The sequence below is a fragment of the Haliotis cracherodii genome, unplaced genomic scaffold, assembly GCF_022045235.1.
Source record: "Haliotis cracherodii isolate W230 unplaced genomic scaffold, xgHalCrac1.p SCAF_2, whole genome shotgun sequence".
In the NCBI taxonomy this organism is placed as follows: domain Eukaryota; kingdom Metazoa; phylum Mollusca; class Gastropoda; order Lepetellida; family Haliotidae; genus Haliotis; species Haliotis cracherodii.
The window spans coordinates 19,091,216-19,119,117 of record NW_027266275.1 but is presented as its reverse complement, the minus strand read 5'-3'; the positions used below and the strand labels follow the sequence as shown (position 1 = coordinate 19,119,117).

The window sequence follows — 27,902 nt, the reverse complement described above, 5'->3', positions numbered from 1 at the left end:
CTATATGACGGCGGTCTGTAAATAATGGAGTCTGGACCAGACAATCCAGTGACTGATCTCATGAGCATCGATCCACCCAATTGGGATCGATGACATGCATCAACCAAGTCAGCGAGCCTGACCACCCGATCCCGTTAGTCGCCTTTTACGACAAGCATAGTCACCTTTTACGGCAAGCATGGGTTGCTGAAGACCTATTCAGGACACCTACTCAGACATGTAGGGTGCCTGGTTCGACAAGGTCCCAAACAATCTATTGCTTGTCATAAGAGGCGACTGAATTGGAAAGCGTGATCAGGCTTGATGACTTGATGGATAGCGTGTCATTTTGCCTCGGGAGCGTCGAACATTGCTCATAATATCAACCACTAGTTTTGCTGGCTTCGACTGAAATTTTACAGGCCACCGTGAGGGATAGAATACTTCATAACCAGCTCTGTGTACTGCTCAATTGTGATAGGGATACTGGGTATGTATACGTACATGCAAGTAACCCGTGAAGATCGCAACAACGGGAAGAATATCAAAGGATGGCCAGTGTGCATTATAATGACAAGCCATCGACACAGTTATATATGCCATTTATGCGTATTCTGTTACAGGGGATATTGAAATGTATAAAATGATACAGTTTCAGGAAAACTCACTCTGAATATTTACAATGCATGAGGAATGATAAAATGATTTACAGTATAAGACAACATGGAGGATTAACGTGCAATATTCCTATTGATATTAAGAATGGGTGATTGGGAGTAAAGGGCATAACAACACATTTCTGTTTATTCCTGAAAAGACGGGACGAGAATAAAAGACTAACAAAGAATATAATTATGTTCTATAAATGTTATTTGAAGTTTGTATTTAGAATGGACTACAACTTGAACGCACCAGGACACAACAAGCATGAATACAGGACACAACATTCAAAGAGAAAGGTCCATTTTAAAGTTGCAAATTACCGTGCTTGTAAAAGTTCATATTTCAAAAAGTAAAGGGACATAATTAGATATAATTTAGTCCGAATTATATCAAGATATATTAAAATAGTTTTTAGTCATCTAGGCATAGTTGAATTGATATAATGTGGTATATGTTGATTAAAACACAAAGAAATTCTGTTATAAACATAACTTGAGACATTAATGGTAAAGTTACTTTTCCAAATGGCACAAGAACGGAATATTTGACAACGGCAAAACGGGACTTTTTAAAATTATGTAAACATCAACTAATTTAAAAAACTAATGAGAAACACAAACACAAACTAACACACACTTTGAAACATGCCACACCTAATAATGACGTTCAATTGAATGTATATTATTCTGACAAACGCATAAATTAAAAAAATAGAATCAATTCTCAGGCATTGAAAAGCAAATAATTTGTTGTATAGACATCCGATCATTCAAAACCATGAAATAGGGTTTCTTGTTAAAACCATCAAGATTCCAGACATTGTAACCTTACTGTTGGCAAACGGTACTTCCTGTGTCCTGGATATTTTGTCTTTTTATTTTATTGTCTCCGTTTAATTCCACAATGACATGGTAATTACAGAGGAAGAGCATACAGATATGTAGAAATGCAATCGAACAATATTTGAGATGTTTGCATAATGCTACATGAATCCTGTCAACGTCTCTGGGATGAATACTTTTAAATGAAAAATAAACCACGAAATTAACGAGGATTGACCTGTTTCAATTTGTTAAAGAAATAGCAGAAAAGATTTAAACATTTAAAGATTCCAAACTACTTGTCTATGATGTCAACATTGTGGTTAATGGGTGGAGAAAAAGAGGCATTAACGGATAGCAGAATAGACTTTACTTGTATTATGTCAACTTGTATCATGAAAATATGCATGATAGCAGGAAAACGATACTATTTTGTAACAAAATACAAGATGTCAAACCAATCGTCCTTATCTAAATCTGCAATTACAAATGAAATCTTTAACATACTTTCTTGATGCAAGATGGATTATTTTGTGGGGAAGTCAAACCCCGATGCACTGGTGTCGATAGTAAAAAAATAATTTTTCCTGTTTTACATGTTGTTTTGCAACCAGCTGATGATGGTGTCTTGATGAGTCTTCACCCAGTTGATGTTACTCTTGATGGTTTCCAGGGCCTGTTTCCGGGGTCTGTCGCCGGCACCAGCTTCAGGGTACTGCTTGAAAAATGCCTCGACCTGCAATATAAATGTTAACAGTGCAAGATTTCAGCTTCCAGGAGAGATTTTATTTCATTGGATTCAAGGTTTTAATCGCTAGTGGGGCTCCATAAAGTAAAGTTTTAATCAGGGATGGATCTTCCTACAGCAAGATTTTAATTTGGGATGAAGTTTATTCAAGAAAGTTTTCAATGTGGGATAGGGATCGATAAGGCAAGTTTTCAATGTAGGGTGGGGTTCGATAAGGCAAGTTTTCAATGTGGGATAGGGATCGATAAGGCAAGTTTTCAATGTAGGGTGGGGTTCGATAAGGCAAGTTTTCAATGTGGGATAGGGATCGATAAGGCAAGTTTTCAATGTGGGATAGGGATCGATAAGGCAAGTTTTCAATGTGGGATAGGGATCGATAAGGCAAGTTTTCAATGTGGGGTGGGGTTCCATTAAGAAAAAATACAATCTTGAGTGGGGATCCATAAAGTAAGAATTCAATGTGGGGTGGGATTCGATAAAGGATGATTTCAATCTGTGATGGGGCTCCATAAAGCAAGGTTTTAATCTAGCCAACTAGGTTCTATTTCAAGCTTAGTTATCGGGATAAAATGGCAAAGTATTTTCCTGGCTCAATGTGGGTTGTAATTAGGCTGGAGAATTAACAGCGACAGTTCTCATTTCGTAACTTGTAATATTTGAATTGATACGGGTTGAGTTTACAGAAATGAAAATGGTTTCAATTTGCCGTTCAGGAATATAACAGTTCGAAATTAGCATGATTTTTTTAAATGGTGTTTTACTCTGGTATTTATATTTGTGGATAGTTACAGCAAATTTTCAAAAGTAATTATACGAATAATATTTTTCAAGACAAAAACATATATCTGGATAATAATAAACTATAACACATTTGTTAACATTTCATATTTGGCGCTTCTTTAGTGAGTGAGTGAGTGAGTGAGTGAGTTGGGTTTAACGCCGCTTTTAACAGTATTCCAGTTATATCACGGAGTGGCAGCTTAACGTGGGAGGAAAGCCCGAAGTGATGCATGTCTCAGACGTTTACCACTTCGGTGAAACCCAAGAGCACGGGTATGGTGCTGACAAACCTAGAAACATAATCTTGGCGAACCGGGATTCGAACCCACAATCATAGGTTTCTAGCGTGCGCAAGGGACGCAACTCTGCACAGCGAATCGCGGCGCCTTAGGGCCCTTTCTTTAAATTGAGAAAAGACTTGGTGGAGATACTGATCTGTCTTGTCCTCAAACCAATTTGAACAAATTATTTATGTTTGTAGTGTAACTTTTATTTTCTGATTGTATAACTTGTATAACGCCACTTTTCATTTAGTCCTTATGAAAAATATAAGAATCACTTTTGGACATACATCTGTTTGGACCGTGCATCATGTCAGCCATATGTTTACTTGCGTGGGACATAAATACTCAGTAACTCGAGCGACAACATTAGGACTACAAGAAATCATGTATATCATGTTACTGCCATGTGAGGAAAATATCTTTTCTGTAGACTTTTCGTCTTATTCCATTGTTGTCCGCAAATGAAATATGTTGTTTACTTAAAGTTTGAAATCAAAATACGAAATGTATGTGTTTGAGATCTAGATTTAAACTCTATCTGATACTACATGTATGTTAGTAATTTTGTTGCTGAAAAATTGCCTTAGAAAACAAGTCATATGAGCGGAATTTGTTCTCATGTTTGTACAAACGCGAGCTCTATGCATGAAGACACACGCCGGTATCTGTGTATTTTAATCAGCTCCATGGCATGTAGCAGTGTGATTAAATGACTAATACATGAAGAATTTGCACCATTTTAACAATGCAGAATGACTTAGGCATCAAGAGTTCTAATCATTCCTTTGTAGGTATTGATGGTTTCTCAATTGACTCGAAAACATTTAATTGCCACAGATTTATCCAGCAGAGCTAGAAATATAAGAGACCAGCGAAACCGTCTCATCTGTTTCATATTTAAATCAATGCATAAGGCTCTCCACAAATATGTATGACAAGAGAGATGACTTCAACTTTCCAACAGTCAGCTTTCCCTTTATTCAAGCAGCTCCAGCCTTTGGTGTCAACATTTTTACTATTAGTTACTTTTGTTTTAACTGATATGTATTTATACATATAAAGACCTTTCCACAATCGTAAGAAAGCTCTGACTAAAAGCAGTCCATTGTACCTTTACGACCATAACATAAGCAAGTGTTTATGAATTACTATCAACTAGTGATGATACGAGAAAATGTACCCACTGGTGGCACCAGTCACAAACACATACAGAGGCAAGTAGATTGTTACCTGAAAAGAATGGCTACATATGGTACAAATGCAAGTAGGGAATTATATCGGACATGGCTTTGGTAACCCTTAGAGATACCCACATGTCTACCACAAAACAACATTTGAGCAAGAGTGGCACATGGTATTACGCTCTTTAAAGTTTTCGTAGAAAGAGCATGTTCGATTGTACTTGTCATGGAAAGGGTGATGGTTAAAAAGACATAATCAAATTTAACAAGAGTTCTTTCAATTTTCAATTACAAAAATTCCGGCATACTTTCAAGGCCCTAAGTTTATGTTTCTTTATTAGTCATCGAAAGAATTGTGTACTGATGGACGTGTTTAAAGAAACACTGGGAAGATCAGCGAGTAGGGTTGCAACTGACAAGGCAATTTTAATTTTATGTAATTTTATCATAAACTGCTAAATTTGAAACTATTTTTATTCAGTTACAAATGCATGAACATAATTTTGTTATGCTAAGATTTGAAGAGATTGGGAATATGAAAAGTTACGACACCGAAATAGTGTGGATTTTATGAACGCTTCAATATTTCTGTAATGACAATTTCTGCAGAGCAATGATAAGACACGACGAGAAAGGAAGATAATTTATGAGTAACACAAAGTTTCGGAGTATATACTTACTCCTTCATCAGGTGAATAGATCTACAGATCTATAGATTCACAATAGTGATACACTTAAGTAAGCGAATTCATGGATGTCTACAGATCTCACCTGATGAAGGAATAAGTGGATGTCAACTGCTTTATTATGAGGAAGACAACGTTTCGTATGTAATTACTCCTTCCCCAGGTGAAAAGATCTATAGACATCCATGAATTATCTTCCTAATGGGTATCACTTCTAAATGTCTTTCAAAGACTTGAAGAGAGAAAGGTTTCACGCCGTGCTTGACAAAGCTGTCGGGCGGTAGACACTTAAGAGCACCCCCTCACTACCGGCATCCAAGTTGGAATATCGTTTCACTTACTTCTGTCAGCTTAAACTCTGTGTTAAAATCTTTGATGATGTTTGGGATCATTCTACCGAACGACCGGGAGTACAGGGTGAATCTGCAAAAAAGTGAAATGTTACTCGTTATGATAATTATTATGTTTGCATGTTTATTTGTTTGTTGTTTAAAGCTGGACTCCGCAATATTCCACTTATATGACGGCAGCGTGTGAATACTCGACTCTGGACCAGACAATCCAGTGATCGATTTTGTGAGCAACCACTAAAAACCGTCAGTATAGGCTGACACGATCAACCAAGTTTCCGAGCATGACCACCCTGTCCATTTGGACGCCTCTAACGACCAACATAGGCATCAGGCGCAATTCTAAACCGGAATCCCCACAGGGCAATAATTATAATGGGTGAGTGAGTGAGTTTGGTTTAACGCCGCTTTTAACAGTATTCCAGTTATATCACGGCGTGTCAGGTTAATGTGGGAGGAAAGCCCGAAGTGATGCAGGTTTCAGACGTTTACCACTTCGGTGAAACCCACGAGCACGGGTATGGTGCTGACAAACTAAGAAACATAGTAGGGGCGAACCGGGATTCGAACCCACAATCATAGGTTTCTAGCGTGCCCAAGAGACGCGACCCTGCACGGCGGAATCTTAGACGACTGGGCCAACCGCGTCCCCCAATAATTATAATGACCCTGAATGAGGAGGATATTGGGGTAAAAAAGACCGATATCGAATTATGTACTTGCTGCAGACGAAACACTGCATATATGAACAGAACTGGTGTTCCGGAACATTTTTCTCTTGACGAGAGACAACCATAAAATCAACAAAATAAATTAACACTTTAATAATCCTCAGTTTCAATCAACTTGTCGCACGATAAAATAGTATTCAGACTCGATCGTTTAAAGGCCGCCCTCGTATGGCAGGAATTAGGCAACAAACACACACAAATTGTTTGAGTGACTGAACACCTGGTGTCATCACTGATTTTAAGTGAACCATTCATAAAGTTTTCTTCACTATTTTGTCATTTACGCCCAGTGGAATCTGTTCCGCAGATAACCCGGACTGATTATTTTCTGAAGTTGACGTTGATGTTTTGAATTAATAAATTTCCTGACAAATGTCCAGGCGGTGTTCTTTTCGTTTGCAACAACACTATTTAACTGCCTATTCATAACAATATACACATCTGTATTCCCGTCTCCTCGACAATTCCCTCGACATCTGAAATCCGCCTTAGTAAAATATCTCAAGGTGTAAGAGTTGCGTCCCTTGAAATAGGTAGCCCATTTCCCATTGCTGTGGGGTACTGATCTATACTCACCGACAAAAGATACGCCAAAGCCAAAGGGTTAATATATACAGAATTACTCATATTCAAGAAATATTAGATTTGTTTGATGCACAAACGAACACACTTCTGCTGTGTGAACGTGAGAGTGTGACGAGGATTAGCGTGTAAAGTTTGGAAATCACGTGCATCATGTCGTGATGAGACTAAAAAAATCCCTGGTAACACTTGACTGTTCGTTTTGTCATTAAGTGGTACACATTGGAAAAAATCTCTTCTTAGCGTTCATACTTCTCTAAATGTTTCCATGGTTCGCATTTCTTTTGGCGGTGAGTATATTTGGGAGTGAATGAGCGAATATGGTTTAACGCTGTAACCAGAAATGTGCTTTACGCATTATACTAATGTACGGAATCGAAAACGGGACTTGGCGTGGGTCATCATCATCATCATCATCATCATCATCATCGTCATTATTCTCATCCTAGTTATCATCATCGTCATTATTCTCATCCTAGTTATCATCATCGTCATTATTCTCATCCTAGTTATCATCATCGTCATTATTCTCATCCTAGTTATCAGCATCGTCATTATTCTCATCCTAGTTATCAGCATCGTCATTATTCTCATCCTAGTTATCATCATCGTCATTATTCTCATCCTAGTTATCAGCATCGTCATTATTCTCATCCTAGTTATCATCATCGTCATTATTCTCATCCTAGTTATCAGCATCGTCATCATTCTCATCCTAGTTATCGTCATTATTCTCATCCTAGTTATCATCATCGTCATTATTCTCATCCTAGTTATCATCATCGTCATTATTCTCAACCTAGTTATCATCATCGCCACCACGATTGACGTGTCTCACGTTACCTGCCCAACAGCTCCTCGTAGTTTTCTCTGGCCCAGTTCCATATGATGCTGTTACCGACAGGGTTGAGGTTGACGTAGCTCATGACGGAGAAGAAATCCTGCTGGCGGACCATACTCTCGTTCTTTGCATAGTCCAGGTACCTGAGGTAAACAACGTCATCAATAGATCACAGTGCATGTTCACTAACGTTACATTGTCTGTCAAGCGATGTAGGCCTACAGTAAATACCAAGTGTAATAATGAGTGAATGTATAGCTAGTAAGTGACTTTTGTGTTTTGAATTATATCATGGCTCGTCAGGTTAAGTTAGTTATGGATGTTGTAGACGAAACCACTTCCGTCAAACCCACAAATCGTAATGAGGACGTATCTAGGATTCGTACCCACGATCAAAGGATACTGTCACGTCACAGGGACGAAACTCTGCACTCCGCTTTACGTTATGGTGAAATTCAATTATCGGATTACGAGAAAGTGAGCTTAAGATACCTTTGCATCATTTTAGTTAGTAATATCCATGGAACAGGATTTACAAGTTTAATTATTTCTCAGCCGTTGGGTTGCGGTGAAATCCCATTGCTCTACAGCGATAACTCCATATGGCAAACGTACCTTTTCATACTCGGCGGCCATTGCCTGGAACAGTCTACCACAACACCTCCGTGACTGCAGTGAAGTGTCTACTTTCCGCTCACAACTAAAATCCTATCTCACTGTCTACCAAATGACTTCTGATTGTTATGCGCTTTGACCATGCACGATGCATGGATAAATGCGCTATACAAATGGATTATTATTATTATTATCACTGGAAGGTATACCTGTGGAGCAGCCACACTGTTCTGGTCTGACCCAAAGCGTACAGGAAGTTCACTCGCTCCTGCGGCACCGACTCAGTCTGGTACTTCTTCCACATCTTGTCCCAATCAGCGGCACTTCCGGAACTGCGCATGCCGTATTTGTATACACGAGGACGAAGGTTGGGAGATATCCTGTTTGGGCAAATTGTGGACTGTCAAGAGTATGGCTATTCCCCAATGAGACCATGAGGCAAAAGAAATGATAATGAATTTAGATTATAAATATGCCATTATGTTTTTCATTGAATATTGTAAAGTACGACAGGTCTTGCGGTAGGTCTTCAGGTCTACTTTGTGAAATCCTTATCTGTTGACATGCGAGCATATATCTCTACATGTCGTCCCATAGACATTTAGGAGAAGGTGGAGAAGTGGTCATGAACCCGAAAGCTGCAAGTGCTTTCGTTTTATAGTTATTTAAACAGTCTGAAGCAAAGAATTTTCTGGGTCAAACCCCCATACCCCCAAGGGGTGAAATGGTCGGTACCATCCGAGGAGTGGAAACCAGATGAGCTATGATAGTTAGACCATACCTGATCATACAGCGTGTACAGGTCAGATCAGTACAGCACAACACAGCATACCACAGTGGAACATAGTAAAGTACAGTAAGTAAAGTATTCACAGATGCCAGTTTCTACCCGGGTCAAATCTCCCCTGGACAGACCCCCGGCCTGCACCCCACACCCCACCACCACCACAACACACACACACACACACTCTACTCTCTCTCTCTCTCTGTGTCCCTCTCCACCCAAAATACACACAAAGGAAAGGTTTTTACTTTCAAACCAAATTATCAAAATCAATAATTACAACAGGGTTAGTAAATAGCGTAAACATAGCATGCACATGACTCTTACTCGGTACCAGTTAACATATGTTTCCTTTTCCCTTTCCGGTGGGGGTGGGGTGGGAAGTTGATTGACCTAGGGGGTATTTTTTAACCGGAGGCAATTGGCAGAGGGGGGGGGGGGGGGGTGGGGGGAGAGGGAGAGGGGAATGGCTAGACCACGTAACTGCAACATATCCTTTACTGGAGCACACATACTATATTCATAACTGCTTATTCAAATCCAGACAGCAGTCCATACTTACTCCACGCCATTATCTAGCCAGTTCCTAAACTTGGCAGTGGCATTACCAAGACATTCTATATCGCCGTGTCCACACGCGAGTTCAATAAGGTTTCTTCTCATTAACCTGTAAAAGTATAAATGATATGTAAAATACAATATTGTGTTAACCATTACCGTAACGTGATGTGTGTCAGGAAACCATAAAACGATTGCAGGCATTCATATACCGTCAGAAAAATCATAAGGAGAATATTTGTTAGTTATTGATGTATATCTTCTGAGATCTCTTGGTCGGTAAGAGCATAGTGTTCGACACACAATAATATATCGTCGGATGAGTCGTTACAGGTTTATATAGAGTATGTGTGTGTATTTGCGATGGACATACTGGTATCACAACGTGAGTGTGTGAATGAATGCTATTTGTTGTTGCAGTTGAGTCTGGTTCCGACAAAGCAGTGATTGAGCGTCCGTTCGACACCATCGAGGTACGATGACACATCGGAAGCACAATGAAACCCAGTTTAATTAGAGGTGGCAGTGTGAAGTGATCGAAATTGTGAACAGTTTTGCATTACATTTTAATTACAACCAGCATGGTAAGGACGAACATTTGCTGTATTTGTCAAACAGTGTTTGTTCAAAAACAGGTGCGTCATGTGTCTTACTTAGAGAGATGGTTGCCTGTGTCTTCCCATCCAAGTCGGGCGAGGGCTGGATTTACTTTGGCCAACACGTATTGCTGTAGGGGAAACAAGCATTGCATTTGGTTGTGCGTTGACAATTCAACATTTACAATGATGTATACGTAGCTTAGAAACATGTAATAAACAAGCGAATATGATTGACCTCAAGACCGACGAAATGCTCAAACTGAGATCACATATACTAGATCGATCATGTGAGTCCAAGGATACTTGTTTGCAAAGGTATTCTGATCCAAGAAAAACATTCTCGGTCCTTTTGAGAAAGGCCTAATAATAATCATAATCATGGCCGATAGAGAGGTAAAGAATACCTGCACCGAAAGAAATATCTTCAATCTGAACTGGAGTGAATAATAGATAAAATGATATTTAATGTCGCATCATTTCAACCAACATCAGCTATTAATCGAGTTTGGACCAGGCAAACCACTGATGCGCAGTCATACAAGGTACACAACCAGACTACTGGGTTTCAGGAACAGTAGGTTCTTGACCCGCGAAGATCCGGGTTAGAATAGGTCTTCATCAATCCATGCTTGCTGTATCAGTTGGTCAGGTTCGCTGACTTGGTTGATGCATGTCATCGTATCCAAATTGCGTGGCACGATGCTCATGATGTCAATCACTGAATTGTCTGGTCCAGATGCGGTTATTTACTGACCGCCGTCATACAACTGGAATATAGTTGAGTGCGGCAAGGCTCTCACAAAAAATGTGAGGTACTTGAAGCTAATGTTAGCATATAGTAGGTCACCTACCCTCCACAGGCCAAAGCTGCCCCCGCTTCTGAACATCTTGGTGATATAGGCCATGCTGGTGTAAGCACTCTCCCAGGGGATGTGATTAGTCTCCTTGTCGAGGTATGAAGTCATATGTAGAGCTACGTCGTAGTTTAGGAGACCCGCACGTGCAAGATTCAGTGCGTCGTTAATGAAGGCAGATCTGTCGGCGACGGAGATTGGGAAGTTCTGGAATAATGCAAAATATGTCATAAATAAGTATTAATATGTTTATATTTGAGTCTGTACAATGTCCTTCGTCATTCTTTTGTACAATGCATATAAATGTCTACATAATGGAAGTTTGTTCGCAAGGGAATAGATATATGCCACTAATAAAGGACCACTGGATTCTCTTTAATTAATATACAGTTAACTACAGTTATAACGAACTCAAAGGGACCACCCATTTTAGTTCGTAATAACCGTAGTTCGTTATAAGCATATATACAGCATATATGCAACACATGGCCGGGGCTAACAAGTAAATTCGTTATATCGGTTAGTACGTTATAAGCGTGTTCGTTATAACCGTAGTTTACTGTAGTTGATCTGTCACGCCATGACAGATTAACCATAGTAATATGTAATAATTGGGTGGTCCTTAACTATGTTTGTATAGCATATGACACATGTATGACTTCAAGTTGTTACGCTGATGCACATTTGAAAAACACTTTTCTTGTTCCTCTTTATGTCTATGTAGCAGACCTGATATACTTTAGGCAAAGCATGTTTGTCTGTACTGATTGTATTAACGTTGAAGTTGCTTCTGTGTCAGAAGTAACAGTGGCACTGTTTGGTCTGCAATGGTCTGCAGACCGTAATTCGCTGTGCATGTTTCGACCCCAGCAATGGTCGGATTGCCATGGATATTTTGCATTAAGATTGAGTTGCTAAGATGTAATTTTGAGGATTGAAACAAAGAATCTGATCTCACAGAGGGGTTGCTTGTAGCCAGGACGGTGGCAAACCTTCTCCAAATGGCATCAGGGTAGGTTACTCTGTAGAAACCAGTCTGGTTGACGTTGAATTTGATCCATTGAGACGCATCTGTCATATCGACGTTAACATCCAGTGTTTCAACTGTAATGATAATACGTGTGTAATAGCTTCGAAGCCGGCAATTGTGGAACATTGTCAACTATACATTAAAACCAATATTTATTGAATATAAGAAAAACATGTAATTATCATAGTGACTATCAAAATGAGGGCAATAGGAAGACGCAGATCGTAGATGTTCACCACTTTTGAGAAACCCAGTAGTCGAAGGCTCCACAAATCCATGCACCGCCAGCTGTCTTGAATCTCTTGTCGTAGATTTCAATCCAAGATGCTCCCCGTTTGTGACCCAGTGGTCGAAGGCTCCACAAATCCCTGAAGTGCCAGCTGTCTTGAATCTCTTGTCGTAGGTTTCAGTTCAAGATGCTCCCCGTTTGTGGCCTTTGGTTTGTCAGCACCCAAACCATTCTCGGGGTATAACCTCACGACCAGCCCTATTTGTGATTTCCTCGTATTCTCTCCACAACCCCTCCCCCACTTTACTCACTCACTCCACCAGGGGCTTCTGTTCAAATAACATAACACTCAACATAAAGGGTACGTGATAGAGGTCTCCTACCGTCAGTCATATCCATTATGTGGGTCCCTGTTGTTCCACTCGAGGTGATGTAACTGAGGGAGATGTACCATTTATACCTGAAGAAGAACACATTTCACATTATTTACTTTTCAAACTACTATTTGTAAAATAAACTGGTTTTTTTGGCATGAAACTGCAATCGAGCTGTAATAAATCCGGGCATGTATCATTCCTGGAATTTAGGAAAGGAAAGGATAAATAACGCAGATTGAAACTCTGTCTTACCACTTTTAAAGTGTATATAAATGTAACTGAACCTCTTCCTACTCGACCTAAAAACGATCTTTTAAAGGGCCTTTGAAATCTCAAATTAGTTTTAAATATTCAAATAGAAAATTATGTGACGTACCACTCATCGAGATCAGAAAGACAACCCCAGCAATTACAAAAAATGTTTGCTTTCGGTCGAAATTTACCTTTCCAAAAATGTGTTTGCCATTATAAACTAAGTCTCAGTTAATAATGGGAAGAACTCAAACAAAGACTAACATCAGTAATATCTCATAATTGATATTCTACAAGTCAATGAAGTATTAACATCTGATAATATAAATACACAATACAGATAAATGTTTAAGCTATTCACGTTATCATATTTGAACAATGTTCCGTTATCACATTTGGAAAAATAAATTCAAAACAATTAATAGGTTTCGAATGACTCTGCAACTGATATTCTACACCTGCCTTATTGCATAGATATAATGAATATAATTGCACCCTGAAGACAAACTAGTACTGAAGGTACCACAGAACTATACGACACTGGTTGGATGACATTAAACACAGTAAGACCGTCACAATTTATCAGATACAGTGGAATCCGTTAATCTTAACAGTATCGTTCTTCGTGAAAGTTCCTTCATGATCGAATATGCTGTAAAAAATAAATTGCAAGTGATTCTGTGACAGTTGATTGGCTAACCAAACAATCTTATTTGCGTTTGTTTCCACAAACTGAAAATAATTTAAGCCACGCCCACTACTAACGTACTACTATTTCCTGATTGGCTGATAATGGAATGAGCAAGGGTTCATAATTGTGCCGAATGATGTCACTGATTTCGTATTGTTGAAGACAGTATTTTGTACGTAATAATGAAATAAGCGGTCTGTGATGTTAGTATTGGTGACATGTTTATCTATGTGGAGTGACTTCATTATGTTTCTGCGTTCATGGAGGTATGAACGTTAAGAGGAATGTTCACACTGTTCACACTGATTTACAGTGCACACACCGGTTATTACGTTTTAACCCCAAAACCCCAAAAGCATATTGAAGTCAATTACAAAACAAAATCCTTTTGTAATATATATTCCTGATAAACGGGATCCGGATTTGCGAGGCTTCACTGTACATGTATCGGTGATATTTACTTGAACTCCGACTCGTCCACATCATACACAGCATTGGGATCAGAGAGGTAACGTTTCTGTACGGCTCTCACAGTCGTGCCCCCGCTTGACGACGGCTGGAATGTCACGTTGACGTAAGGAAGCCCCATCTGACGTGTCCACGTGTCCATAATATGCTTCACATCCGGGGCTCCTGGAACCTGGTAAATGTCAACCACTGTCAGTTTCATGTTGTTTATTACTTTGTTTGTTTCTTGTTTAACATCGTACTCTGGCAATGTTCCAGCTTTATAACGACCGTTTGTTAATAATCTAGTCTGGACCACACAATCCAGTGATTGACATCATGAGCATCGATCTACGCAAATGAGATACAAAGGCATCCATCAGACAGATCACCGAACCCGACAATCCTAACCCTTTAGTCGCCTTACGACCAATAATGCTGAAGACTAATTCTAACCCAGACCTCCAAGGGTGGAATTCTACTTGGTATGTTTATGTGGTCTAAGAAAACGACCATTCACTGTCTTCAGGCTAAGCTTTCTTTCTCAATATGTTCTTCGACGGATGACCCAGTCAACGTTGTCTCAGGCACCGCAATTCGCTGTCCAGATTTGCGTGCATTAAGAGAAACAGAAACCTTATAATCATGGGTTCGAAGTCCTCTTCGATCTAAACCTAATTATCATGGGTTCGAATCCCGGTTCGATCTGATCATGTTCTAGCTTTGTCAGTGCCTTTCCAGCGCTCATGGGTTTCGCCGATGGTACACTTCTTCGGAAGACCTGCACGTTGATTTGGGAAAAAAAACCAGCAGTGAAGCAGATCTTCTGAAGATATATCAGCGAGATGAATTGGTGAAACCCACGAGCGCGGGAATGGCTGACACGCCGTGATATAATTGAAATACTGTTAAAGCGGTGTTAAACCCAACCTACTTAGTCTCTCACTCGCCTTCAGATGAGGGTACTGTAGCTTTGTACTATATCTATGGTGCTAGGAATTCACTCCTATTCGTGTATTGAACGGGACGTATAAGTTCCTTACAACAAAATAGGACTTTCCAAATGTATATATAAACATTTCAGTGTCTCTCGTGGCTTACACAGACCTATATGATGAAACTGAGCCATCACGTACAGGGACATGTCTCATTCCTCAAGTGCATACCATTTTATGGGATTGTGTTATGAAGTAAAGTGGTCGAAGTAAAGTAAAATATAACATATAACAAGCGAGAGATCAAATCACATGAGAATCACAGTAACATCAAATATCAAAATACTAAAAACACGTTATTCTCTGGTCGAGTTTCAGCTCGATGAGACAGTATAGCTAATTAACTGTTTGATATTACTAAAACCTTCACATAATGACTGCCCCTGACAGAACATTATGATGAGTGGTCGCGAATGTATACAGTAAGACATCAGTTACCTCCCCTAGGGATTGCCACAAATCGTCTGTTTTAGCGTTGCCCCATTCATACTTCTTCAAATATTGCTGAAACGAAAGCAAACACCATGGATGATTTAACTCATGTACGTGTGCACATATACCATTCGAAGCGTATCAAAATACTCTATTATGGGTATAGTAGTATTACCGGTTGTTGCTCAGTGTACGTGTGAGTGTTAATGGTGTTACGCCGCTTTTAGCAATATTCCAGCAATAATAACGACGACAGACACCATATATGGGCTTTACACATTGTACCCATTGTTGGGGATCGAACCCGGGTCTCCGGCGTGACGAGCGAACGCTTTAACCACAAGTCTACCCCAGCGACCCCTCAGTGCACGAACCATGACAGGTACATTCACGTCAATTCTAATACAACACACGTGTTAACGTAGATATTCCTGGAATGATGGAACGAGGATTGATACTGTTAGTAATAGAGACATTGATAGCAGCTCCCACATGTGATGTTCATTTGACGTGGGTAATGATCGTTACGAGTAATGAGAGGGTATGGTAATTAGCTAGTTTTTTGATTGGAGCGCTGCCAAGCCAAAGATCTGATAGTTCTTCTGTCGCCGGCACTTACTGCGATTCCCTCGAAGAATTTGTCCTTCCCCATAATAGACTGTAACATCGCTATAACGGCAGCGCCCTGTGAAGAGATTACATAAAAATATGTACCACCAAAATAAGTATAAGGATAACATGATGTTCAATCTAATTAAAATCGGATGTTTGACTCCGTGATAATAACGGCGATGTCAAGGGTTTGATTTTAAGAAGATTGCCGCAAATTTGCTTCAGTGTCGTAGAACCCAGAGAAAAGAACAACATAAGGGTTTAAACTTGTGTGTTTATATGCTATGTGTAGTTCATCTTTACTTGAAATGAAGCTGAGTGGTCTGTCCAGTGGCAATATCGAAACCTCATGACAGCATTCCTAATCACAATCAGTTCCCTAAGTGGATAAATATAAGTGAGTGAGTGAGTTTGATTTTACCCCGCTTTTAGCAATATTCCAGCAATATCACGAGCTTGTTTTGATATTGGTGTTACAATTTAAGGCGACAGGAAAAATTGGGTTAAAGGTCGTATTCAATATTATTTCACTCAAGAAAGCGAAGTGCTTGCAAGCGCGTGCGTGCGCACGTGCTTGCATGTGTTTGCGTGCGTGCGCGCGCGAGTGTGTGTGTGTGTATTGCCTGTATTAGTCCGAACTTATGCCGGTTTTATTGTGTAGCCCCCTGAGACACCATGTCGCAACGTAACATGGAAATCCAACTCAGACACAGTATACTGGCTCCGAGCCGACCAGTCCTTGTTTTATTCCCTCAATGCCTACCGTCAGGCTCGGTAACAACAAGTACCATCTTTTAACGTCTCGTCGAACCACCAACTTTCGCCTCTCCGACCAGACGCTCTATACACTAGACCATGGAGGCGATGTATAATTAAAGGGGTGCTAGGTCAGGACATATTAGTTTGATTCAAGTTATTCTGAACACTCTTTGGATTTGCGCAGTACACAGAGGCAAGGCTCTGGCTGACACACATGGTATTAAATACAACGTTCAGAATAAAACTTGCCATTAATATCTGATTCACCCGTTCGCTTAATATCGCACTCGCCCATCCACCTATCGCACTCGCCCATCCACCTAATATATCATCCATACATCCACTTAATATCTCATTCACACTTTCATTTGACCTGTGATGATCTGGGTAAGAATAGCTCTTCAGCGACCCATGCTTGCCGTAAAAGGCGACAATGCTTGTCGTAAGAGGTGACTAAAGGCGATCGGGTGGTCAGGCTATCTGACATGGTTGATGCGTGTCATCGTATCCCAATTGCGTAAATCGACACTCATGATATCAATCACTGGATGGTCTGGTCCAGACTCGATTATTCACAGACCGCCGTCATATAGCTGGAATCCGGCGCTACACAACACACAAACAAACAAACGTTCACTTATCTCACTCACAAATCCACGTAATATCTCACTCATACCTTCACGTATTATGTCACTAATACATCCACTTAATATCTCACTCACACATCCACTTTACATTTCACATTCACACATTCACTTAATATCTCACTCGTAAAAGGCGACCAACGGGATCGGGTGGTCAGACTCGCTGACTTGGTTGATGCATGCCATCGATCTCAATTGCGTGGATCGATGCTCATGATATTAATCACTGGATTGCCTTGTCCAGATTCGATTATTTACAGACCGCCGTCATACAGCTGGAATATTGCTGAGTGTGGCGTTAAACAACAAACCAACCAACTAATATCTCACTCACACATTCATAAAATATCTCAATCACGCATCAACTAAATATCTCTTTCATCACTTGTTCACTTGATATCTCACTCACACTTCCACTTAATATCTCACTCATTCATCCACTTAATATCTCATTCACGCATCCACTTAATATCTCACTCATACATTCACTTAATATCTCAATCACCCACCCATTAAATATCTCACTCACACTTCCACTTAATATCTCACTCACATATCCACCTTATATCTCATTCACACTTCCTCTTAATATCTCACTCATACATTCACTTAATATCTCAATCACCCACCCATTAAATATCTCACTCACACATCCACTAAATATCTCTTTCGAACGTTCACTTGATATCCCACTCACAATTCCACTTTATAGCGCACCTATACATCTACTTAATATCTCACCCATCCATCCACTTGATATCTCACGCATACATCCATTTAATATCCTACTCACCCATACATTTATTATCTCACTCACACAACCACTTAATATTTCACTCACACATCCACTTAATATCTCACTCACACATCCACTTAATATCTCACTCATATATCCACTTAATATCTCACGCATACATCCACGTAATATCTCACTCATGCATCCACTAAATATCTCACTCACACTTCCACTTGATATCTCACTCATACATCCACTAAATATCTCACTCACACTTCCACTTGATATCACACTCACACTTCCTCTTAATATCTCACTCATACATCCACTTAATATCTCATTCACACATCCACGTAATATCTCATTCACACATCCAACTTATATCTCATTCACACATCCACTTAATATCTCACTCATTACTTTGCACCATTCGTATTTTCATTTTTTATATATTAATTGCACTGACGTTTCTTTTCATTACCTTTCTATCAATGCCGAAACGCATCGCCTCAGTTTAACAGGGAAGTACACTTTAGTTAGAAAGGGAAACTTATACAAACTTGCATTCTGAGTTATAACAAACAAAGCTAGCATGTCACGTTAACCTTCAGAAGCAACGTCTTCCACTGCGGACAGCTTGGGAAAAGATGAAAATACACATTTCTGTAGAAAGTATTTATGTCATCATGTAAAAACTAATTAGGTCTTGTCTGATCTTTCTGTCATGCATCAAATTCTTAAAATCAATTATATTGCTTTGATAATACAGTACACAGCTGCAGCTGAGATGTTCTTTGGTAAAAAACGATAATTAGTTTCATTGATTCTGAGATTAAAAAGCAGTGTCGAAATTAATTAACTCAACGAGCTCATGGTACGATAGTTAGCATACACTTTTGAGACGGATGACGTATTAATTAAGAAACACATTGTTAAGTCTATTCTGTGAGCAACTAATCTCAATAACCAGCCGTTCTACGGCGCATCGCATCGTTAAGCAGAGTTGCATCCCTTATGTAAGTTTGGATGCGCTGATTTTCTTAACCATTTGGCGTTTAAGTTTTCCTTCCACGTATATCCGCGCTGCAGTGGCATAGCAGCGTTAATACAAACATATCCCTCACCTTGCTGTATGAGATGCTGTCAAAAACGGCGTTGATTTCAGTGGGCTTATACACGGGGACGACAATCGGATGCGACTCCACCCCAGCATCCGTCACCATCACAGGCTGTAGATCCTCGATACCGAACTGCGACATCTGAACAGAAGATCATGTCATAGATAGTACACATTGATCGAAGTTCAATATTTGTGCCATTGGGAGTAATCACAGTAAAGTTACATATAGTTACACAACTAACTTATCTTGACACTTGTTTTGACGGCGTTGCTGTCAATGACCCCTTCATCAAATGGCATCACACACTGTTGCTTATGAATTATGTCTTTAGTTGTTAAACATCTTTTCGAAAACTTTACAAAAAAAACCCGTTGTTTTTTGCGTGATTGGGTATTGGATTTGTGCATAGATAATCAAAACGATGACTGCCTCTGTACCAAGCTAAACAAGAGATATATGGATTTTCGAATCGTGAATTTCCCTTTAGATCGCGCAATACACCATCAGCACCAGCTTATAGCGTCTTCATTTCTCAACTGCTTAGGTACTTTAGAGCATGTACATTTTATTCCAATTGAATGAAAAGACACCTTCTGTATACAACTGAGCTTTTCAGTCAAGATGTCTCCTTGAAAGGCCTGGAAATATTATGGAAGACATTCACAAGGATTGACTAAATATGACACGTCATTTGTCAACAAGTTACCGTCCCTTGCTATGACTTATACACACCTCCTTGCTCACCGGCACCCAACTTGGACATGGAGAAGGCGAGTGCTACTTGTAGGACAGGGGGACACGTTTTCCCTCTACGCGAATACCTAATTTCAGTGATCCATTAATAAAATGTTTCCTCACTGTTTTACACTTCACGTCCTATAGTAACAGTGTCGGAACAAATTGTAATTTAAAATGAATTTAGAAACGACCATTGAATGATGTTCTGGAACTTTGACCATTGGCTCAACATTCATGATCCTATGAAGAGACCGGCCCCAGTTTAACATGGCCCCATGTTTAACACAATTGTCTCACAGCGTTGGACTTAATACTGACGAGAGTCATCATAGGTAGAGATTCTGTCTTGTGATATTTCTTTCCGATACAGCTGCAAATCCAGATATGTTGTTATGTGCCTGAATATATTTGTGAGTATAACACAATGCAACAACATAATTTTTGTGCCATGCAATTTGTTTTTGTTCCAGCTGCTGGTATCTCTGAAAGTTCAGCGACTAAGTACTACCCTATACCCTCTACCCTCTACCCTTTCTGTCAGTGATAACACGACAATCGTCCATATTATCATATGCTTCACCTTTACTTACTTATATATAAAATTATATATCAATTAACAATGCACTGTAACAATATATATATAAGCATAAGCTATATATATATATATATATATATATATATATATATATATATATATATATATATATATATCATGATGAAAGAAAGATTACGAAGGGAAATATGTCTGCTTCTGCGTGTATGATTTTGTTACAGTGCATTGTTAATTTAATAAGGAAAAAATATAATAATTAGTCGAAAAGTGTAAGGTTTCAAAAGGATAACTTTTACGCCCAGTGGAAACTGTTTCGTTGGAAAATCGAATATTCTCTAGATAAGGTTGTATATTTTAGATGTTCAGAGGACTAAGGCGCTACACGTAGCGTTGAGGGTGGGTGGAAATCCACGATTAAACTTAAGATCCTTTGTTTGTCAGTCCTCGGGTTCATCAAACGGGTAAACTCCCGACACCTGTATTATGTTATCAATCCACATTAACCTAACCTTAACCTAACACGCCATATCCCTTAAATACTGTTACAAGATGCGTTAATCCCACATCACTCATTGAGAGATGCGTCACATACTGACCATGTCCCAATCCTGCTCGTACGTGTCCACTCCCAGGTATTCCATGAAGCTGGCGAAGCCTTCGTTGAGCCACAGGTCATCCCACCAGTCCATCGTCACGATGTTCCCGAACCACTACCATGGAAAAGGTTACAGACACTGTCAGACACGTACAGCTAATCTCTGCAGGTAGCAGTGAGATTGTCCGGTTGAACAACACAACAAATCATCTCTTTGGATATACAAAGTGAGTGAGTGAGTGAGTGAGTTTGGTTTAACGCCGCTTTTAGCAATATTCCAGCAATATCACGGCGGGGGACACCAGAAATGGGCTTCACACATTGTACCCATGTCGGGAATCGAACCCGGGTCTTCGGCGTGACGAGCGAACGCTTTAACCACTAGGCTACCCGACCGCCCCGGATATACAAAGAGTAAATGCCCCGAAAGAAGGGTTTCCAGAATATCAGGGTCCAGATTAACAGGACGTGATTGTGTAGAGAATTTGAACGACATGCTGGTTGATGGTGTTATACAGTAAAGTGCGGTTATAACGAACTCAAAGGGACTACTATTTTTAGTTCGTTATAACCGTAGTTCGTTAAAAGCATATATACAGCATAACTAGAGCAAAATAGTCGGGACAAAAAAGTATGTTCGTTATATCCATCAGTTCGTTATAACCGTAGTTTACTGTAGTAATCCGGTCTACTTGCTTCTTCTCTTTACTCAAATGGGCACTCACTCATCCACATCTTGACGTTATATTCAATCTCTCTACTTGCCTTGTATTACAATATGGTGATAACCTTTCCCAATTATATGTCGATATTTCGACACGTTGGCCTTCAGGAGATGAGGTGGGGTGAAATGGGGATTAACGTTGGCCTGTTGGAGTACTATAGATACTATATCTTTAATGCAAATATTTTCGAAAGAAATTAAAAATATCCAACAAAATGCCCTGTAACTTTAAAGTTATAGATTCCTTGTGATAAAGTTAAACAATGCCTTTTAATCAGCCAAAGGAGAACAAGTCAGACACCGCAAAATCAATATAATTACTCGCAGACTAAACTGTGGTATATTTGCTTTGCCAAGCATGAGATATAATTGTGACGGCCTTTTTGCTTTCAACGTATGAAGTTCATTGTCCTTACGGTGAACGAACGTATTTTCAGAGAATTAACTAACTCCGGGGAAATCAGAACAAAAACAGTATTCTCGCCCAGCTTTACGTGTACAGTGACAGAGATTCCGGGCTTCATTCAACGATTTCCCAGAGGACAAACAGTTACAAGCGTGAAACTTAGTTTGTTGAAATTGGATGTGCTGGGCTCATTAACGTTACATTAACTAACACGAGCTTCATTGTTACATGAACTAAATACTCGTTTTTGCAAACTCAATATGGCTTACATTTGGCCCGACTCAAACGTTACAGCTTTTAAATATTTTATGAAGCCGGAATGAAAGAAAATCAATAATAAAATAATGTTTGGCAGATGAATATCGCCATGACAAATATCGTTTGTGGTTGATAAAATTTATGGGACAAAGGGTGTGTGTATTTATTGGAATGCTTTGCAAACGACAACTATGTGATATGTGTTAACATCCAAACGGCAAAGGTGTCACTCTTTGAAAAAAAATATTGAAGACATAAATATAGACGGAATGGTATATATCCATTACCAGGAAGTAGAACTTGTTATCACAAGTAGTTGCAATAGTAAATGAAACAAGGTCACAGAAAACTGAATGTTGATTAACGCCGCAGTCAGGAATATTTCAGTAATCGACCAGGGAAGCCAGTGGCAGTCCACGCCATCACATACGATGACTGAGCATGAATCTACTTTTTTATGTGGATTTATTTGAATGAAGGGATTTTTGTACGTAAGAGTAAGTGTGTCAAATCAGAGGTAGATCTAATATAGGTACGACATATCAGGTAAACAAAGGGGCCGAGGAAAGAGCATTAAGGGAATAAAGGGGGATGGAGATACCAAGGTGAGAACTGCATCCTTCACAGTCATGTCCAAACACACGGCACGTACTTCGGAGACCGCCTCCGTGGTCTAGTGGTAGAGCGTCCGCCCTGAGAGCGGAAGGTCCGGAGTACGATAATACCAAAAGACATTAAAAGATTTGTACTTGTTGTCACCCTGTCCTGCGGTCGGCATCTAGGGACTAAAACAACGACTGGTCGGCTCCGAGTCAGTATACTGTGTCTGAGTGGGGTATTCATGTTATCTCTGTGTCCTAGCACTATATATCGACATCAGTCAGGACTAATACAAGCAGCCACACAAACACGTGCATCCACGTCGCAATATAAGTGAAATAATCTTGGGCGCGACGTTAAATCCCATTTAACCTCACCTGACCACGTACTTCGGGCATGGTATTAAATCCAGATAGTTTACTCATCAACGACAATGTCGAACTTCGGCTCCGACGCATCGTGTTCTAGAATGCTTTTGCACAATGAAACTCGTTAATCTGGACGGACCTGTTAACCAATTTACATACTTCCCGAATCATGGGACTATAGTAATGTTCCTTTAATTGTATAAACTTATAAACCTTCCCACAGATTATCGTCCTGATTGCGGGGTTTCCGGACTAAAGGTGTCCGTACTGACAAGGTTTCACTATTATCATCTAGTTTTCATCTAGTTTTCGAACATTTCTGTTTCTCAAACTGTCACTTTATTCAGGTTATCGGTTTTGTTATTTGGTAGTTTCCAGACAACACCAAACCTTGCCTCTAATGTACCTGATGTGCAATTTCGTGGGCCACTACCACAGCAACCCTCTGTTTGTTGGCCGATGAGGCTTTGCTGGGGTCATATAGTAGGTTAGTCTCTCTGTACGTGATCAGGCCCCAGTGCTCCATGGCTCCAGACACAAAGTCAGGGATCGCTATCATGTCTGCAAGGGAATAATATAATGCAGATTGGGCTTTTGATAAACTATAGCGTATATTTTTAGTGGTCTTAACGTCTTGCTGTTATTGTCCAGATTAACAGACAACCCTGGGGCGAGGACTCCCAGTTGAAACAATGCAAAAGCCATTCTTGCTGTTTTGGTATTTGGTAAGTTTCATTATGTCAATCTTATTCGAAAATGCTGTTCATTTCAAATTCACACACATCTACACTCTAAACCTTGTTATTTGGGATTTAATTTCCATTTTTATATGCCATATCACAAAAAGCGTCAATTTCATATCACGAATGGCAACCATTAGTATTTGTCGATTTGCACAATGAATTAAACCCGCATTTTTAAAATCACATTATTTGTTGTTAAAATTCTTAAAACTAGAAAATGACAGAAAAACATACATTTCCGCCTGGGAAAAATATCATTTTATCATATTATTCTTAAAGAAGATTGCGATTTGCAATTTCTACATGATATTTATGAAAATATGAAAAAACTCAATAGAATACGAAAAGTCACATAATAATTTCAAAACAGGACATAAGTCACGCAATCAAATGATTAAACTAAAATGAAATGCATGAAATATGACTGATGTCTTCTAGTAAATCGATTTTTTCCAAAACGCAATATCATTTCATATGTCAACCAAATTAAGATTCGTTTCAAAATTAACAGAACACGCCCATCTTACATCTATTATGAAACGCGATTGTTATAAAACATGACTGAAATTGTTCTTCTTTCATCTGGTTTACAATATATGATCTCTAACCGAGTGTGCTCTTTGTCTTCAAAAACATAATTTATCTTTCACGTTTCAAATCACTGCCACCGAGGAGGTTTCTACGGAACTTCAGCTTTTCTCATTATTGGGAGGCCGGAACTGGTATTTGATACAACACATGATTCAGACACTGATTGTGTCAATTTGTAGTCCGGCCTTTACAAGTATCCAGTAGCTCCATTCAGAATGGTAGTTCTAATGCAAATGGTAGCTTTGTTCCTTTGACAGAGGAGCTTATTTTATAATAACCTAGCGCTCATCCTCTAACGACGTCATTACAGGGACCAATCTGGAAGGCAGCCATCTTCAAACGGACCTACTGAAACGTCACTTAAATGCTTTGTGAACCATAATCACGGTAACAGAGGTGAACCATTTGTGAGGTTGAAGGTGGCTGCAGGTCCCTGACAGGAAGATATATGAAACTGTACTGACAGTTGGATTTCATATGTGTAATTGTTATGTGTTCAGTGTTAATCAAATGTGCATTTTATGACTAGATTTACGTTTTAAGCGACAATGTACATGAGTAGGCTAACGGCTTAAGTGAACAGTCAAGATATTTCTAATAAGTCAGACAAACAGCCTTTCATAGATTGTTTTTCCGAATGATTGAAGAGGACCGGACTTCATAATATTTAAACACTTTACCCTTACAGAATATTTGAGAGATTCCTCAATACATTAAATTCTAACCTTATCATGAGATTGGTAAAGGTTATCTTTTGTACATACATTTGTCACAGAAAAAACACCTTTCATACGGACGATGCCGCTTACGCCTTTCAACTTACGGAGTAGCGTCCCTTTTATAGATAGATAGCTCCAGTAATACCACTGCAAGCCAGGTTTTAGGATTTAAGTCTTTTATAAAAATAAATTAACAAAATGTTTCACACAACTAGGTAAATATCAAATATTCTTAAATTAAAGCGACAAAACCATTTCAGTACTCATAAGAAATATCTGCCTAAAGGAGAGTCGATTAAACGATTCCGACCATATCATGAAAATTCATATTTATGTAATTCAGTGTAAACACACAAACAGAATTGAATTAGCGCCACAACCACAAGAAACTGACGCACACGAACGTAATTGTGTAGAGACTGATGAAATGATAAACGAGAAAACATATCAGTTCATACTGGAGCTCAACATTAAATAAAATAGAAATAGATAAGATAAAATGTTTTAACCAAAGGAAAGATACCAGCTCCATAAACATAGTTTTTTATAGAACAGCCGAGGGTCAAAGCAACATCCTGGGCGGACCTCTTTTCCATTTTGTCCTGTTATTTCAGAAACTATGTTTATGTGTTTGATGGTTTGACGTCTTACCTTGCTTAGGCAACGGATAGGGCAATCTAAATAGCCTCTCGTACTCCTCCATTGAGTGTTTACCAATCTGCAGGGAGTAGCGAGTCTGGTTGATCTTGTCGGGGGTGGCGTATACACGAATCTGCAGGAGAACACTCCAGTCCTTAAGAAAAACTACGTTTTGCACAATGCTAAAGAATTCAAATAAACCAATATTTGTTTTGGTCGTAGGTTTCAGTTTTGGCGACAATACAGCTCTGCAAATGTACATTTAAAAATCAATGACATACGCGCATTGGTACACTGTGTAAATCCCAGTTCTGGTGTCCCCTGACGTGATTTTGCTGGAATGTTGCTAAAAGTGGCGTGAAACCAGACTCACTTGATTTGTTTGTTTGTTTGTTGTTTAACGCCACTCTCAGCAATATTCAAGCTATATGAAGGCTGTCTGTAAATAATCGATACTTCATCAGACAATCCAGTGATTGACACCATGAGCATCGATCTACGCAATTGGTATACGATGACATGCATCAACCACTCGATCCCAATAGTCGCCTCTTACGACAAGCATAGTCGCCTCTCACAAGACATCGTTTGCCGAAGACCTCTTTTAAAAACCGGAGCTTCACAGGTAAGGCATTTATAAAAGGACGATTAAAGTTACGAGTATTCACAGAAGATTTAGCTGGCGATAACAAATAATATATTTTTTGCATGTTTTAAAGGCAAAACCGATTCATTCTGATTCAACGTTTAGTGTTATGTATGGAAGAAATGAACGCATGGCATGAATATCCATGTATTCTAATGATTTTATTTTTATTTTTTATTAAATCATGCATTATCTCCACAAAGTAATGGTTGTTGCCTATGTTAATAGATGTTCCTGAGACGGCACTTAGTCGTCAGAAAATGAAAACCCTTGTATATGTATATACCAACAGCTGGGTACCTTTGTTCCTGAAGTTGTCGTGTCTTCTACGTAGTCGAAGTCGCACACGATGAAGCAGACGAGGTAGGTGCTCATCATGACGGATCTCTGGAATCGAGTTGACACAAGGGTGGGGGACCAAGGAACCTTGGTCGGCTACAACGACAACACAGCCATTAGATGATAATATGTCTGGAGGATCATGCCCACTTGGACATTAAGTCTTGTCGCTCTTAAGTTTACCTTTTGCAGTATAATGACTGGTTAAAAGACTCCTCGTAACTGAAGTTATTTATTTAAAACAAAGTACGATGATATCTCTATGGAACTTTGCTCTTATTGTGACCAAATGGTGTAGTGATTTTCTTTGGCTTTTACAATATTCAAATATTTATTAGCCATTTGAAAGAGATTCAAAACCATTCAATGCGGCAATTTTTCGGTGACGAAATCACGAACAGATACCAATTGCTGATTGTGTATGATATTGATATTCATATACTGTGTAAAACATTCACTCTTTGACTATTCCTAGGAATCTGGAGGGGTAACGGGCATATGGCAGACTTGGTGTGCCATTAGTTACATGTGTCTCCTGATGGTTAATGAATTTTGTGATCTAATGGCCTTGTACCACTCGAGACTGAGGTCAAAATGATTAC

The 27,902-nt window shown here is 39.3% G+C and overlaps 1 protein-coding gene across 1 annotated transcript in view; it reads right to left on the bottom strand.

Moving 5' to 3' along the window:
* Positions 1 to 583: 583 nt before the first annotated feature.
* LOC139469918 (glutamyl aminopeptidase-like) overlaps positions 584 to 27,902 on the bottom strand; it is a 42,043-nt gene continuing 14,724 nt past the window's right edge. Inside the window, exons 3-19 of the mRNA XM_071252273.1 lie at positions 27,262 to 27,396; positions 26,328 to 26,448; positions 24,030 to 24,184; positions 21,269 to 21,382; positions 19,385 to 19,519; positions 16,129 to 16,194; positions 15,516 to 15,581; positions 14,097 to 14,275; positions 12,699 to 12,775; positions 12,015 to 12,160; positions 11,054 to 11,263; positions 10,257 to 10,330; positions 9,608 to 9,712; positions 8,471 to 8,641; positions 7,649 to 7,789; positions 5,484 to 5,565; positions 584 to 2,199 (exon numbers count right to left, since the gene is read on the bottom strand). Of these exons, the coding sequence (XP_071108374.1) occupies positions 2,056 to 2,199; positions 5,484 to 5,565; positions 7,649 to 7,789; positions 8,471 to 8,641; positions 9,608 to 9,712; positions 10,257 to 10,330; positions 11,054 to 11,263; positions 12,015 to 12,160; positions 12,699 to 12,775; positions 14,097 to 14,275; positions 15,516 to 15,581; positions 16,129 to 16,194; positions 19,385 to 19,519; positions 21,269 to 21,382; positions 24,030 to 24,184; positions 26,328 to 26,448; positions 27,262 to 27,396 (2,121 nt within the window). The 3' untranslated portion in view covers positions 584 to 2,055. The remainder of the gene's footprint in view (positions 2,200 to 5,483; positions 5,566 to 7,648; positions 7,790 to 8,470; positions 8,642 to 9,607; positions 9,713 to 10,256; positions 10,331 to 11,053; positions 11,264 to 12,014; positions 12,161 to 12,698; positions 12,776 to 14,096; positions 14,276 to 15,515; positions 15,582 to 16,128; positions 16,195 to 19,384; positions 19,520 to 21,268; positions 21,383 to 24,029; positions 24,185 to 26,327; positions 26,449 to 27,261; positions 27,397 to 27,902) is intronic.